The 14,409-nt window shown below is 35.6% G+C and overlaps 1 protein-coding gene and 1 pseudogene across 1 annotated transcript; both read right to left on the bottom strand.

Annotated features, from left to right (window-relative positions):
* The window catches only part of LOC127182068 (E3 ubiquitin/ISG15 ligase TRIM25-like), a 30,906-nt pseudogene extending 25,875 nt beyond the window's left edge, over positions 1–5,031 (bottom strand).
* Positions 5,032–7,451: 2,420 nt separating this feature from the next.
* Positions 7,452–13,718, bottom strand: LOC127182380 (E3 ubiquitin/ISG15 ligase TRIM25-like). Its single transcript, XM_051137671.1, has 8 exons — positions 12,946–13,718; positions 12,736–12,831; positions 12,381–12,608; positions 11,848–11,998; positions 11,691–11,774; positions 11,511–11,585; positions 9,560–9,624; positions 7,452–9,287 (listed from the first exon to the last, which is right to left on the bottom strand). Exons 1-8 carry the CDS (start codon positions 13,528–13,530, stop codon positions 9,150–9,152), a joined length of 1,422 nt encoding a protein of 473 aa, XP_050993628.1. The 5' UTR covers positions 13,531–13,718; the 3' UTR covers positions 7,452–9,149.
* Between the last annotated feature and the right edge of the window lie 691 nt (positions 13,719–14,409).

The raw sequence follows: 14,409 nt of genomic DNA, 5'->3' as shown, positions 1-14,409 counted from the left end.
CGTATTCAAAGCGCTGCTAACGATTGCAAAAATAGCAGCAGATTGACGGAAAGAATCTGTCGGGTTTTATTTTATTTTTAAACTTTATTTTAATGTTTTGTGTATGGGATGTCTGTAATTAGTTAACAAAAGAAGCGATCTATTCTTTACATTATGTTTTCCTTATCCTTGTAGTTCAAAGGCTGACTTTGTAGAGAAGCAAATGACTCATTCTTTAAGAAAATGTAAGTTTGCCTATTGTTTGTTCAAGAAATCATTCACTAAAAATCTCATTATTTACTCAACCTTATGCTGCCTTAAACTCATAGGACTTTCTCTTGGAGGACAAATGAAGATATTGTCCTGGAGAACTGATGTCTGTTTTGCCCATATGGAAGACCAGTGGGAACCAAACCTTCGAGCTCCAAAAGGAACATAAAGGTATGATTAATTACCAGTAATTTTGTCTGATATAAAAATATCAGACCAAACAACCACAAATTAGAACCTGGAACTGCAAATTTCAAAATTGTTTTCACCCAAACAAATCGAATCACTTCAGAAAACTGGCTTAACCATGCGATTAATTACCTGTATCCTCCATTTACTGTATATCTGTTGGTATTAAAGTTTGGTCCCCATTTTCTTTTGCATTGTAGGGACAAAAAGACATCACATCTCCATTAAATATCATTGATCGCATCATCGGAGTTTAAATCAGCATACGGGTAAGTAAATAGGAAAATTATCAGTTTTGAATTCTACTCTGAGTATAATAGTTTTATTGCCTCTGTAGAATATTGCAACAAGTAGCACATTAGTTTTTTGTTGTTGTTGTTGTTGTTGATCATTTTAAATTGTTTTCTTTACTAATAGATGTCTGCCACTCCTTCTGACCTTGAGAAAATGGGTAACCTGCTTGTGACTTCTAGCTTGATCCTTCTTGGTAAGTATATGTCTGCATTTTGTTTCACTAAAACAAATCTACTACATTAGTTTCTATGACTTGTGCAGTGTATTCTGAGGCTTCAGTCAAAGGAGAAGTCCACTTCCAGAACAACAATTTACAAATAATTTACTCACCCCCTTGTTATCCGAGATGCTCATGTCTTTCTGTCTTCAGTCGTACAGAAATTATGGTTTTTGAGGAAAGAATTTAATGATTTTTCTCCATATAATGGACTTCATTGGTGCCCCGAATTTGAACTTCCAAAATGTAGTTTAAATGCAGCTTCAAAGTGCTCTAAATGATCCCAGCCGAGGAAGAAGGGTCTTTGACCGAAATGATCTGTCATTTTTTTTAAAAAATAAAAAATTTTATACTTTTAAGCACAAAAGCTTGTGTAGCACAGGCTCTGGGATGCGCGTCCACAATGCTATGAATTAGTGTTGGTTCGTTCTTGAACGTTTTGTTCATTTTAAACAAATCTTTAATGTGACTCGGGAAGAACGAGTCGTCTCAGGGAGTGATTCGTTCAGTCACGCATGCGCAACATCCTATTAGGTTCTGTACTGGAATTAGTTCACCTGTTTCGAGTCTCTTAGGTTTTTCAAGTCGTTCGTTCATCTTATGGGGCTGTCACGTGATGAACGAACGACTCAAACCTAAAAAAAACTTGTCAGATAAGAGGTGAGGTGAGCTAATCATAGACTAAAGACCCAGGTAAACAATGAATGAATCTTTTCTGTTTCTTATAGCATTACAGTTTTGTCTTGTTTGTAGTGTGATCAACGTTTGTGTAAGCAGTAGATGTGTTAGGGAAGTAACACGTAACATTTTAATTATATTTTGCTAAAATGAACGAAATGACTTGAAAAAAGATTTGTTCACTTTGCTGAACGAGACTCAAAGGTCAGAGTCGGTAAAATGATCTGAACTTCCCATCACTACTACAAATCACGCCTAATTTCATCATCTGTGTACTCCGGCTAAAAAATATAGAGTATGGAGAAAAGCTTCATCTTATTTTTCTCCTATAACTTCAGAATCGTCTGACATCGTTGTACCTTCTTAGTCTTTGCGCGTTCGCTTTGTAAACATTGGGTCTGTAGTTAAGTGTGACCTTTCGACGTGATTCAATAGTATGTAGTGTGAACGCGCATCTCAGAGCCTGTGCTACATGAACTTTTGTGTTTAAAAAGTATACAAAATTTTATTTTCCAATCTTTTCGCTAGATTCTTCCTCGGCTGGGATTGTTTAGAGCCCTTTAAAGCTGCATTTAAACTACATTTTGGAAGTTCAAAATCAGGGCACCAATGAAGTCCATTATATGGAGAAAAATCCTGAAATGCTTTCCTTAAAAAACATAATTTTTTTACAACTGAAGACAGAAAGACATGAACATCTTGGATGACAAGGGGGTGAGTAAATTATTTGTGAATTGTTGTTCTGGAAGTGGACTTCTTTAATTATCGGCTAGTTTTTAGTTAGAAAGTTCAATTTGACCAAATCAAATTATACACAAGAATATGTTCTGAAGCTTTTCTCCTCTTATTTTTCAGATACTTTATTGGAATAAGTGCAGAAAAGAGGATCAAAGCTGCATGGAGAAAAGAGGTGTCTAAAATAACTGGAAAACTGCAGAAGAAGACCCAAGATGATGAAGAAGAACATCAGTCCAGAAGTATCTCATCCTTAAGTCAACCTTATGCTGTCTCAAACCAGTAGGACTTTCTTTTAGAGGACAAATTAAGATATTGTCATAGAGAAATGTTTGCCCATACAATGGAAGACAAATGGGAACCAAACATTTGAGCTCCAAAAGAAACATAAAGGTAAGATTAATTAAAGACACTAGTCATTTCATCTGATATCTTTTATAAACATTATAAAACATTAGCTGGTGTTCACTGAAGCCTAATTTGAGAGTACATTTGTATTTTATGAATAAATTAAGACTTTATGCATGTTTGTATGTTTGTATGCATGCCTGTTTTAGGGAATATTGTAAAAGTTTATCTAGTGTTATATCAGAATAAAATAACAAAACATACAGGGACATTTTTTACAGTGTAGGTGGGGTATTTTGTAACATGTGAGAGGCATGTTATGACATGACCATATGACAGCTTAAAATGTTATCTGATCGAATGAAAAAAAAAAAAAAAATATATATATATATATATATATATATATATATATATATATATATATATATATATATATATCAGGGATGTCAACAATAATCGATTCGGCGATGCATCGCGATGCGGGGCATGAACGATTCAGCATCGATGCGGCAAAGTGCCATAATCGATTATGTCACTGTTTATTTTCTGGCGGAAAATAAAGTTGTGAAGTTTCAAATACTTCCGGATCCGGGGGAATAACAACAACAACGAGCAAGATAGCTGAGGCGGAGGGAGATGACCGCGATAGACGGGTTATTAAAAACTCTGTCTTAGAGCTGCTATTTTACTGTGTGTAAAAAAAAAAATATTTATGTTCACTGCTGAAAAAAGTTGGCTGTTATTTTATTGCTCTATTTATTTAATTTCAAATGGTTCTTAAGCAGAGAGATGAGAAACATTTCTCATTCAAAGCACTGAAAGCACTGATTTTGATTGTTTTCTTTTTCAGGTTTGAAAATGCCATATCCAATACCCTGTACCATTTTATTTAATTACATTTTATTTAATTTAATAACTTTTATGTCAAAGATACAGGAGACACATAGCAGCCAATAAAATCTGTTGTTTAATATCTGCTTGTATTGCCTCATGACTGATAAAAAATTTGCCTTGTGTGCAGTAGAATTTTGATGGATCGCAATGCATCATAGAATCGAATCGTTACCTGGTGAATCATAATCGAATCGAATCGTGAGGGCAGTGCCAATGCACACCCCTAATATATATATATATATATATATATATATATATATATATATATATATATATATATATATATATATATATATATATATACACAGGACAAACTAAAATATTTTGTCAATAAAATAAAATGATTACCTTTTTCAAATAAAATAATTGCGTTTTTTAAGAATTAAAAAAAAAAAAAATCTAATTTTTGAGGTTCACAATGAACACATCGCAACCATGCATCATCAAAACATACCTACCAACATATGCTGTTTTTTTCACCAGGGATAGGGTTTCGTGACCCTTTAATCATTATGAACAGCACCAAAAGTATTAACATTTGTGCTCCAGATGTCTTTTAATTATCTTTTAGCTGTTGGATTTTTTTTTTTTGTATCACAGTAGATCAGTAGCTGTTTAATGATTTTAATAGTTTTAGAAAAGTGCACAAAATCAGCAGTGTGCTTCGGTCTGTACAGTACCTGTTTCTCTGTCCTCTCTGCTGCAGCTGATACAGTCTCATGATTTTTGTGTTCATCCACCATACAGAGCATACATATACACCTCTGGTCAGTGCAGCAGAAAATGTCCAGCAGTTTTTCATGTTTACGGCAGATCATCTCCTGAAGGAATCTAGTGGCGTCTATTAGATCGTGTCTCTTTCCTTTGAAGAGATTCTCATGTTGTTCAAGGTGATTTCGACAGAAAGAGTTTAGACACACCAGACAGGACTTCACAGCTTTGTGTTTTCTTCCAGTACAGAAATCACACTTCACATCTCCACGTCCAGCAGGAACATCAGTTTGGAGTTTAGTCTTCTTCAGTTGCTCCACCACTTCAGCCAGCATGGTGTTTTTATTTAAAGCAGGTCTTGGCCTAAAGGTCTCTCTGCACTGAGGGCAGCTGTAGACTCTCTTCTGATCCTCTTGATTCCAGCATTTTTGAATGCAGCTCTTACAGTAACTGTGTCCACAGGGAATAGTCACTGGATCCTTCAGTAGGTCTAGACACACTGGACAGCTGAACTGGTCCTGAGAAAACCTGGCGTTAGCCATTTTACTACATGCACAGAGACAAAGTACAGCTAAACAGCGTGCAAGTTTTGGTTTCCGCTTCCTTCTCGAAGTGAAGAGTTGATGTAACTTCCTAATTCTGTATTTGAGAGACGTGAGCAAAATGAGTCTGTATATGAAGTGCATTAAACTTGCCGTATCATTCATTATACAAAGATCCTTAGCCATCTCCTAAAGAAATACAGATGTTGTAAGCATGATGCTGCCCTATATTGGATTTCAACACAGAAATACTTCCAACATACTGTACATTTTATGTTAACTTCTTATAGACTAATCGATTTCAAAGAGAAATGCTGCAGTTAATTGTGTAAAAATGTGTCCAATGGACTTGTTTGACAAATTATATATACCTAAATTTTTATGATCAACATTAGTGGAAATTCTATGGATTTTTCAAATTAATAGGGCAATCAGTTATAGTGTAGCAGGGTCATGTAAAAAGAGGAAGCCCTTTTTTCTAAATATATTGGCACATAACAAGTTATTGTACTGTATTGCACAAAAAAAGTGTTTTAGAACTCACAACTTCCTCTGCAGTTCAAAAAGAACATTTAGTGTTTCCACAAAACCAACTCATTTAAAATCAAATCCTTCATTTTTTTGTTTAATATCCAATGAGTTGATAAAAGAAACCATATATCATAAGGATTTTTTATATATTGGTAATAAGTTACCTTTCACTTTTTTTATTTGCCAGTAAGTAGCAGTACAGTACCAGTTAATTATTGTACAGGAAAGTGCCATTTATACAGTTTAACACGTCTGTAATATTGCTGCGGATAGAAGGAGGATATTTAGGTGTTATTTATGGTATGTTGAAAGTAATTTGTTAATGCTTTTACACTTTTTTAATGATCAGTGGTTGAAGGGTGAGTAAAATAATGTCACCTCATTTTTCCCAGTTTTTGAAAATGCTTATTATTTCATTCATGGAGTGAACCTTTTGCTGATTGTTTACAGTGTAAACGGAAGTTACTCCCATAATTTGCGCAAAGCATTATGGGGCGTAGGAAAAAGGTGGATAACTAGGATTTAGAATTAAAATACAATGTAATATTTGCCTACATATATTATCAGATATGGAGCCCACAGGATTCAGTAAAATATTGTGAATTGGGGATCATTTTGGGTATTACACTTGCTTATTTGACCCAGTCAAGCAGCAGGACTCGTGTTAGATCCCATTGACTATACAGTGCCTTGCAAAATTATTCAAACCCCTTTGTTTTTTTTTCACGTTTTGTTATGTTGCAGCCTTATGTTAAGCTGCTTTAAATTACTTTTTTTTTTTTTTTCACATCAATCTACACTTCATACACCATAATGGCAAAGCAAAAAACAGGTTTTTAACATCTTTACAAATTTATTTAAAAAAACTGAAATGATTCATTGCATAAGTATTCATACTGTAAGAGGTGAAATTATTTCCTCATGAAATTAAAGTCCAGGAACTCTCACAAAAACAGACGCCATGCAACAAAACAATAAAACTAATCTGGAGAAGAGATCTCCAAAAAGGGCAAACAACACCACCACCCTTGCTCATTTACAACCCCCTTCCTCCCTCTTCTTTCCCCTCCCTGCATCTCACTCTTTTTCCACAAAAGCAAGAATATCCATACACCACGTGTGTTATATCTAGTAAATATATTGTTTTTTCTGCTTCATGTTTGGTATTGTTCTAAAGGTCTCTGTGTGATTGGTAAAATGGTCTCAATTTCACAACAGTCACTTATATTATGAGGAAGATTGAAAACTTCTTTGAAATAGAGTTGCCACACAGCTACAATGTGATTCTCAATTGCATGATCCTTTCTGAATTGGCTTCTAATTGTTTAATTATGTAATTGATACATTTTTATACAGGCTGATGCCACCTCAAATCTATGGCCAGGATTTACAAACTGAAGGCACCCGGATGAACGGATGATTTAGCAAGTTGTATGGGAAATGACTAAGTTAACTACACTTTTTATCAAAAGGAAGCAGTAGGTGGCAGATATTAAGTGTTTAGTCAGCCTACAAAAATCAGACTGGCGAATTTGTGTTCGTATGATCCACGTAAGGCCAAAGTGAGACATAAATGCGGCATCGGGTCCCTGATGAACGAATAATTGAAAGTATGGAATGTCTAAATTTATTCTTAATCATTTGTGATCAGCTTTTGAATAGAAATAGTCTAAATTTAATGATCACTTGAAATTGGAGTCAGATTGAACACAGAGCTAGATTAAAATTTAAACGCAATCTTGATAAATTAATTGAACTTTGCAGAAGCGCAGTGAAAAGACTGAACATGCATTAAACCTTCAACCAGGGCCCTGGACTATGGGCCAGTGAGTGGATTCTTACAATACTGTTACCTGGGATAATTAAAATTTAGTTCAAGAGCATTCATATCGCATGTAAATGTTACTACACTTTGAGTGGAGTTAACCTGGGGGAAATTCATTTGAATGGGTATGATTTGGAAAGGCACACACATCTTAATAAAAGGTATAACAGCTGAAAATGCATATCAGAGCAAAAACCAAGCTCTGAGGTAAAAAAAAAAAAAAAAAAAAAATGCCTGTAGAGCTCATAGAAAGGACTGCATGAAGCCACATATCTTGTAAAGAGTTCAGAAAGAATTCTACTGCATCGATGGTTCACAGAAGCATGTAGTCCGTTACCCTTAATGGAAGAAGTTTGAAACAACCGTGACTCTTCCTAGAGCTGGCCTCCTGGCCAAACTGAGCAATTGATGGAGAAGGGCTCTGGTTAGACCGGTAACCAAGAACCTGATGATCACTCTAGTTGAGCTCTATGTGTGGACACAGGAGAAACCTACAGAAAGACAAACATGACTGCAGTATTTCACCGATCTGGTCTTTATGGAGGTGTGGCGAGACTCACTCCTCTCCTCAGTGAAGACACATGAAAACACACTTGGAATTTGCAAAAAATTAACAAAAATCAAGGATCCTCAGATTGTTAGAGACAAGATTTTGAGGTCAGATGAACCTCAATTCCAAGCATCATGTTTGAAGAAAACCAGGCACTGCTCATCACCCACAGTAAAGTGTGGTGGTAGCAGCCTCGTGCTGTCGGGCTGTTTTTCTGCGCCAGGGACTGAAGGACTCATCAGAGTAGAAGAAAAGCTCAGTGCACCAAAATATAACGATGGCCTTAATGAAAACCCAGTCCAGAGCATTCAAAACCTCAGACTGGGCAGAAGGTTCACCTTCCAACAGTACAATGACCCTAAGCACACAGCAAGAGTGGCTTATAAAAAACTCTGTGAAAGTCCTTAAGTGGCTCAGCCACAGCCTGGGCTTGAACCCAATCAAACATTTCTGGAGAAACCTGAAAATGTGCATCTTCCCCCATCCAACCTGACAGAGTTTAAGAGATGAAGAGGCGAGGAGAAGAATGGCAAATACTGATCTGCAAAGCTCTTCACATCATACCCAAAAAGACTTGAGGCTGTAAAGGTGCTTCAGCTAAATACTGAGTTATGGATATGAATACTTACGCAATGTACTTATTTCATTTTTTTAATAAATGTACAAAGTTGTGATGATTCTGTTTTTGTTTTGTCATTATGGTGTATGAAGTGTAGGTTGATGTTGAAAAAATAAAATAAAACAGTTAAACATAAGGCAGAAACACAAAACATGAAAAAAGGGGTATGAATAATTTTGCAAGGCACTGTATTAAATAATTCACTATATTATCAGAATCACTAGATTGTAATAGTTTCACAAATCTTAACAACATATACAGTATATTCCTCAAAATTAATTTAAATGCAATGGGAAATAAACTTTACTTTTTGGAAATTTGCAATTTCCATACATCCATTCTTTTTTAAAACTGCATGTCCTATGCAGAGTTAGAGGGGAACACCCTGGATGTCCATCACAAGGCTAATTTTGCTCAAATTAAATACAATACAAATACTTTTAATGATTTAATCTCACTTTATTTACTGATGTTTTGTGGCTTCCATCAATTCAGTGTTTTATGCAAGCTTCAAATACAAGTGATCAGCCAATCAGGGCCTTGGAGTGAATAAAACAAGAAAATCACAGATTACTCCAGAAATGAATGTTAGAGATTCTAGAAGTTAATTTGTCATTGGAATCATTGGCTCAGTCCAAAAACAAAATGTATATATACATTTATATATGTCTACAAATATTATTATTCAAAATCTTATTTCCTGTTCACATTGCCCCGTTATCAATAATTATAAAAAAAAAAATGTTTGCGCTAATTGGACAATAGATTCACCAAATTAAAGTCATATGCATATGTGCATTCCTTGCCTGCCTTTGCTTTCCTGTCAGCCCACAACACTCTTTCCTGTGGTCATATCCTGGGGTGATCTGTGTGCATCTCACTGTGGAACCCAACATACATATTCTCTGTAAACAAAATTAATATATAAATTTAACAACAATTATTAAAGCACTCTATCTTATTTCGTGGTGTGTCAATTTATTTTGTAGAGTAAATGAGTCTCCAGTTTTATACCTCTATCTTTTATTTTCTTAAAATCTTCCATTTTCATTTTCTTAGTTCTTTATTCTGCAACCAGTTCAATAAACATTTTAAAGCATTGAATTTTTACTTCATATTTAATGGTGTATTCATTTATTTTCCAGAGTAAATTAGTTTTCAGTACTTTATATAATACCTGTTCTCTGATGGCCCTCTGATGACGTCTCTGCCTCAGATACTCGTGAATGTTCTGTATAGCATCTGTTATATAAATAATTATAAAATTAAAATTATAAAATTAAATTATAAGGAAATGATATGCAGTTATATAATAATAACAATATAAGAATAAAAACACACATAGTAGTACAGCATAATGAGTAATTAAACATAAAAATTAAACAGAAAAAACATAAATCTAATTGAAACAGAAAAATGTATTAACTATCTGTATAATAAATACATTAAGATGTTTTGCTTACATACAGGGCTGAAAAAATGAGCACACCCTTGATTAAATTCAACAAACTTGTAATATTCTAGTGATTAATATGTCCTCCTGGTTTCACAGACAAAACTGTAATTTAAACTGTAAGTCTGAGCTGTTTCAACTGAAAGAAACTTGCACTGACTGATCTTAAAATATGTCAGTGCCTTTGTTTTGTCTCAAGATGCACAGCAGTAATGTTTTATTCTAAGGCCCATTTATAAAAATTACTTAAATGTCTTAATTGAACTATGACTTTATCCTGGCCTAGTCTAAGCCCTGTCTGTGAAACCAGGGCTAGGTGTACTACTCTACTTCTACACACCGAGCGTACAGATTTACAGCAAATTGTCACATCTATCTTGGTTAACTCCTAGAGGATGGCCTCATTTAATGTCATGCTGTTTGATGGAAAATGTTTCTAATATAATCTCTGGTACAGGGATCCTTAACTCTAGACCTTGAGATCCAACGCTAATCAAACACAAGCTACTCAAGGTCTTCAGGATTACTACAAAGTTGCAGGTAGGTGTGTTTAATCCAGGTTGGAGCTAAACTCCAGAGTTCATGACCTCTGCTCTAGTCAAGTCAAGTCACCTTTATTTATATAGCGCTATTAACAATACAGATTGTGTCAAAGCAGCTTTACAGTATTGAGTTTTACAGTATATTTCTAGTGAAATACATGTCCACGGCAGGATTTTCACCTTATGAGAATGTACAGTGTCATGTTGAAAAAGTGCCCAAAATGCAGGGGATGAACTGCATCTTCTGTTTCAGATTTTCCATCATGTTATGAGTTAATTTTACTTGAATTCACGACATCATTGATAAAGTGCAACTCCTCCATACTTTCAGCACTCATACATCCTGATATATTTACTACGGGGACTAGATATTCTTCAGACTTTCTGTATTGAAGGAATACCCGGATGACCAACTACATTTGCTAGAATTCGCTAAATATAACTCAAGTACAGTGAAATCAGTACAGAAGCTGTTGTTGGAATGGCCTACTACCATACAACTCCAACTATACTGCAGTATGCCATGTGTATGCAGTGTTGCCAACTTCTTTCAGTGGAAAGTAGCTAAAGCCTGCTTGAAAAGTTGCTAAATGTCACTAGATGATGTCATAAGCTAATGAGCATATTCATGATGTCATTGTGTCGTACTGCCTTGCCTCTCTGTGCTCACATACTGTATTTTAATGCAGCCAAATTCATAAAAATTCAATAAAAATGTTTTCATTGATATATTTTACTGTTTCTGTTGTCAGACAACAAGATGAATATGAAATAGTGAGTAAAATGCAGCCGATTAAGACTAATCAGCTCTCTCTTCTGAGATGTTAATCTGCCCTAAAATAATGATGTATAATTTATCCTGATTTATAATGGAGCCGTCGTGTGACGAATCAAATACACATGAGATACAGACAATGGCTGTGCTGTGATTTCAGCTATATTTGCATGTAAAATTTGAGAAGAAACAGAATATCTATGAAATATTCAGCATAATCACTGTTGTTAAAAAATTCCATCCTCGCAGCAGAATTTTTTTTTTTGTTTTTTTTTTTTTAACTTTCTAGAAATTGCACTCATTATTGCAACTCAACATTTTATCACCTTGATGTTTCTCCAGATCTCCAGTCTCTTACCTCTTGTTGGTGCCTGTGGTCTGTTGAAATCCATCATTCTTGGTCTTGGTTTTCTCTCAGGCGTCTCTGCTGCAACTGATGTATGAATTCAGTAATCTATACAGTATTCATTCAGCATGTTTCATTATATTAAAAGCTGCAGTTGAAAAACTTTTTTTTAAAGGGTCTGTAGTCTCCTACCTCTTTGATGTGTCTGTGCTCTGCGGAAATCTTTTATTTCCTGTCTCAAAATAAATGGAGAATTTTCTGCCTCAGGCCTCTCTGCTGAAATTGATATATAAGTTGATTAATCTATACAGTATTGATACAGCACGTTTCATTACATTAAAAGTTTTACCTCTACCAGATATCTCTTCAATCCCCTGTCTGCAAAAATCCTCCAGTTTCTGTCTCAGCTGAAAGACTGATTGTCTTACATCTTCATAGGAACTGAAAGTTATGCTGGGAATGTCTGGAGATCCAGGAGGGTCAGAGAGAGATGGAAAACTCTACACAGACAAAGACAAACAACCAGAGAAAAAAAATTGAGACAGAACTACTGTTTACTATCAGTATAAGCTCTCCATAATGAAATGACTACAGGTCATGTTGCTACCTAGTGGGAGAACTGTGAAAACACAATGATTACAAAATATGTCTAATTTTTGAACACACGTTATTAAAAAAAGTTTAGTTTGTAAATTATTATATGTTGAGAATTTTAGTATTTCATTAGCCTCATAAATTTCACATAATACACAACATAATTAATCTAAAGGACATGGTAAGGGGGGGATGGTGGTTTTACAGAGGTGATGCTTTTTGGGTTTTTTTTTAACAAGGGGGATGCCATCCTCTGCTTCCCCCCTTCAAATTAAGACCTGGTGCTACCTGAAGGAAATAGATGTGATCACGTGTGTGTGAAAGCAGCTCAGCATTTCTCCTGCTCAGATCTTCAATCTCTTGTTCCAGTCGCTCCATAAGTCCTTCAGCTCGACTCTCTACAGTCTTTTCTCGATCTCTGATCATCTGTGTGACCTCAGAGCGTCTTCTCTCAATGGAGCTGATGAGTTCAGTAAAGATCCTCTCACTGTCCTCCACTGCTGTCTGTGCAGAGCGCTGTAGGACACACATTACAATCAGCTCTTACTGCTGCTCACACAGTCTGCTGTGAAAATCACCCTCACTAACCAACTGAAGAAGAGTCTTAACTAAACCAGCGCTGCTGCTTCTCCTCAAAACTCACCTTGTGAGTCTTGACAGCCTCTTTCAGCTCCTGAAGCTTCTTTTCTCGTTCCTGGATTTGCTGCTGGAAGTCTCTCAGTGTCTCATCCAGTTGTCTCTGTATAGGACAAAACAACAGTACATATGAGTTAAATGTTTCTGAGTGACTCCTGCCTTTGTGTTTTCATTTCATAGAACTGGATAAACTGGCCAATCCTGGTACAGTTTGTACCTGTTTCTCTGTCATCTCTGCTGCAGTTGATACAGTGTCATGATTTTTGTGTTCATCCACCATACAGAGCATACAGATACACCTCTTGTCAGTGCGGCAGTAAATTTCCAGCAGTTTATCATGTTTACGGCAAATCATTTCCTGAAGTCGTCCAGTGGCGTCCATTAGATCGTGTCTCTTTCCTCTGAAGAAACTCTCATGTTGTTCAAGGTGATTTTCACAGTAAGAGTTCAGACACATCAGACAGGACTTTACAGCTTTGTGTTTTCTTTCAGTACAGACGTCACACTCCACATCTCCAGGTTCAGTATGAAATGGAGCAGGAACAACAGCTTGTAGTTTGGTCTTTTTCAGTTGCTCCACAACTTCAGCCAGCATGGTGCTTTTATTTAAAGCAGGTCTTGGTCTGAAGGTCTGTCTACACTGAGGGCAGCTGTAGACTCTCTTCTGATCCTCTTGATCCCAGCAGTCTGTAATGCAGCTCATACAGTAACTGTGTCCACAGGGAATAGTCACTGGATCCTTCAGCAAATCCAGACAAACTGGACAACTGAACTGGTCCTGAGAAAACCTGGCTTCAGCCATTTCACTGCATACACACACAGGCACAGACACAGCACAGCTAAACAGCACTTAACTTTCGTTTTCCTCGAAGTGGACAGTTGATGTAATTTCCCGGTTTAGTGTTTGGGAGACGTGGGCAAAACAGGAAGTGCATTAAACTTGCCCTATCATTCATAATACAAACGTCCCCTAGATGGCAGTCTCCTATAAGAATACAGATGTATTCAACACACAAACACCTCAAACTGTGGACTACTTACATTATAGACTAATCGTTTTAAACTAAGAGAACTGCTGCTGTTAATTGTTTGTGGAAAACCGATGGATTTGTTTGATAAATTATATATATATATATATTTAAATTGTTATGATCAACATCAGAGGAAATTCTGTATATTTCAAATTAATGGGGGACAGTGTTTTTAAAGATTTAAGATTCATGACCTTAATATATTTAATGCATAATTGCTATATCAAAATATTAGATGCTTGTTTTGTTAAATCTGGTAAGACGGAATAGGGTTTTTTTATATAGAGGGGAGCGCGGGGCACAACCTAACACTTTTTGAATTTCTGAGTTTGAATCCACGTGGGGTTCAGAGGATAATTTTTATCCACGTTAATTTCACACTTGTCTTGTACAAATATGTTTTATAATTACAGTGTATACGTCTTTCGTTATTTACCTTAAAAGAAAGGAAGTGAAAAGTGACAACACTGAACAATTTTTGAGGTTCACAATGAACTCATCGCAACCGTGCATGGGATGGCCCTGATGGCAAAACACAGCTATACAGTATAGTTCAAAACAATTTGCCCAAATACATGAAAATTCAGACATTCAAAAAAAAAAAAAAAAAAAAAAAAAAAAAAAAAAAAAAAAAACACTCCCCTCCCTCC

This window comes from Labeo rohita, chromosome 19 (genome assembly GCF_022985175.1).
Source record: "Labeo rohita strain BAU-BD-2019 chromosome 19, IGBB_LRoh.1.0, whole genome shotgun sequence".
Classification (NCBI taxonomy): Eukaryota; Metazoa; Chordata; class Actinopteri; order Cypriniformes; family Cyprinidae; genus Labeo; species Labeo rohita.
This window is presented reverse-complemented; position numbering and strand designations above follow the sequence as displayed.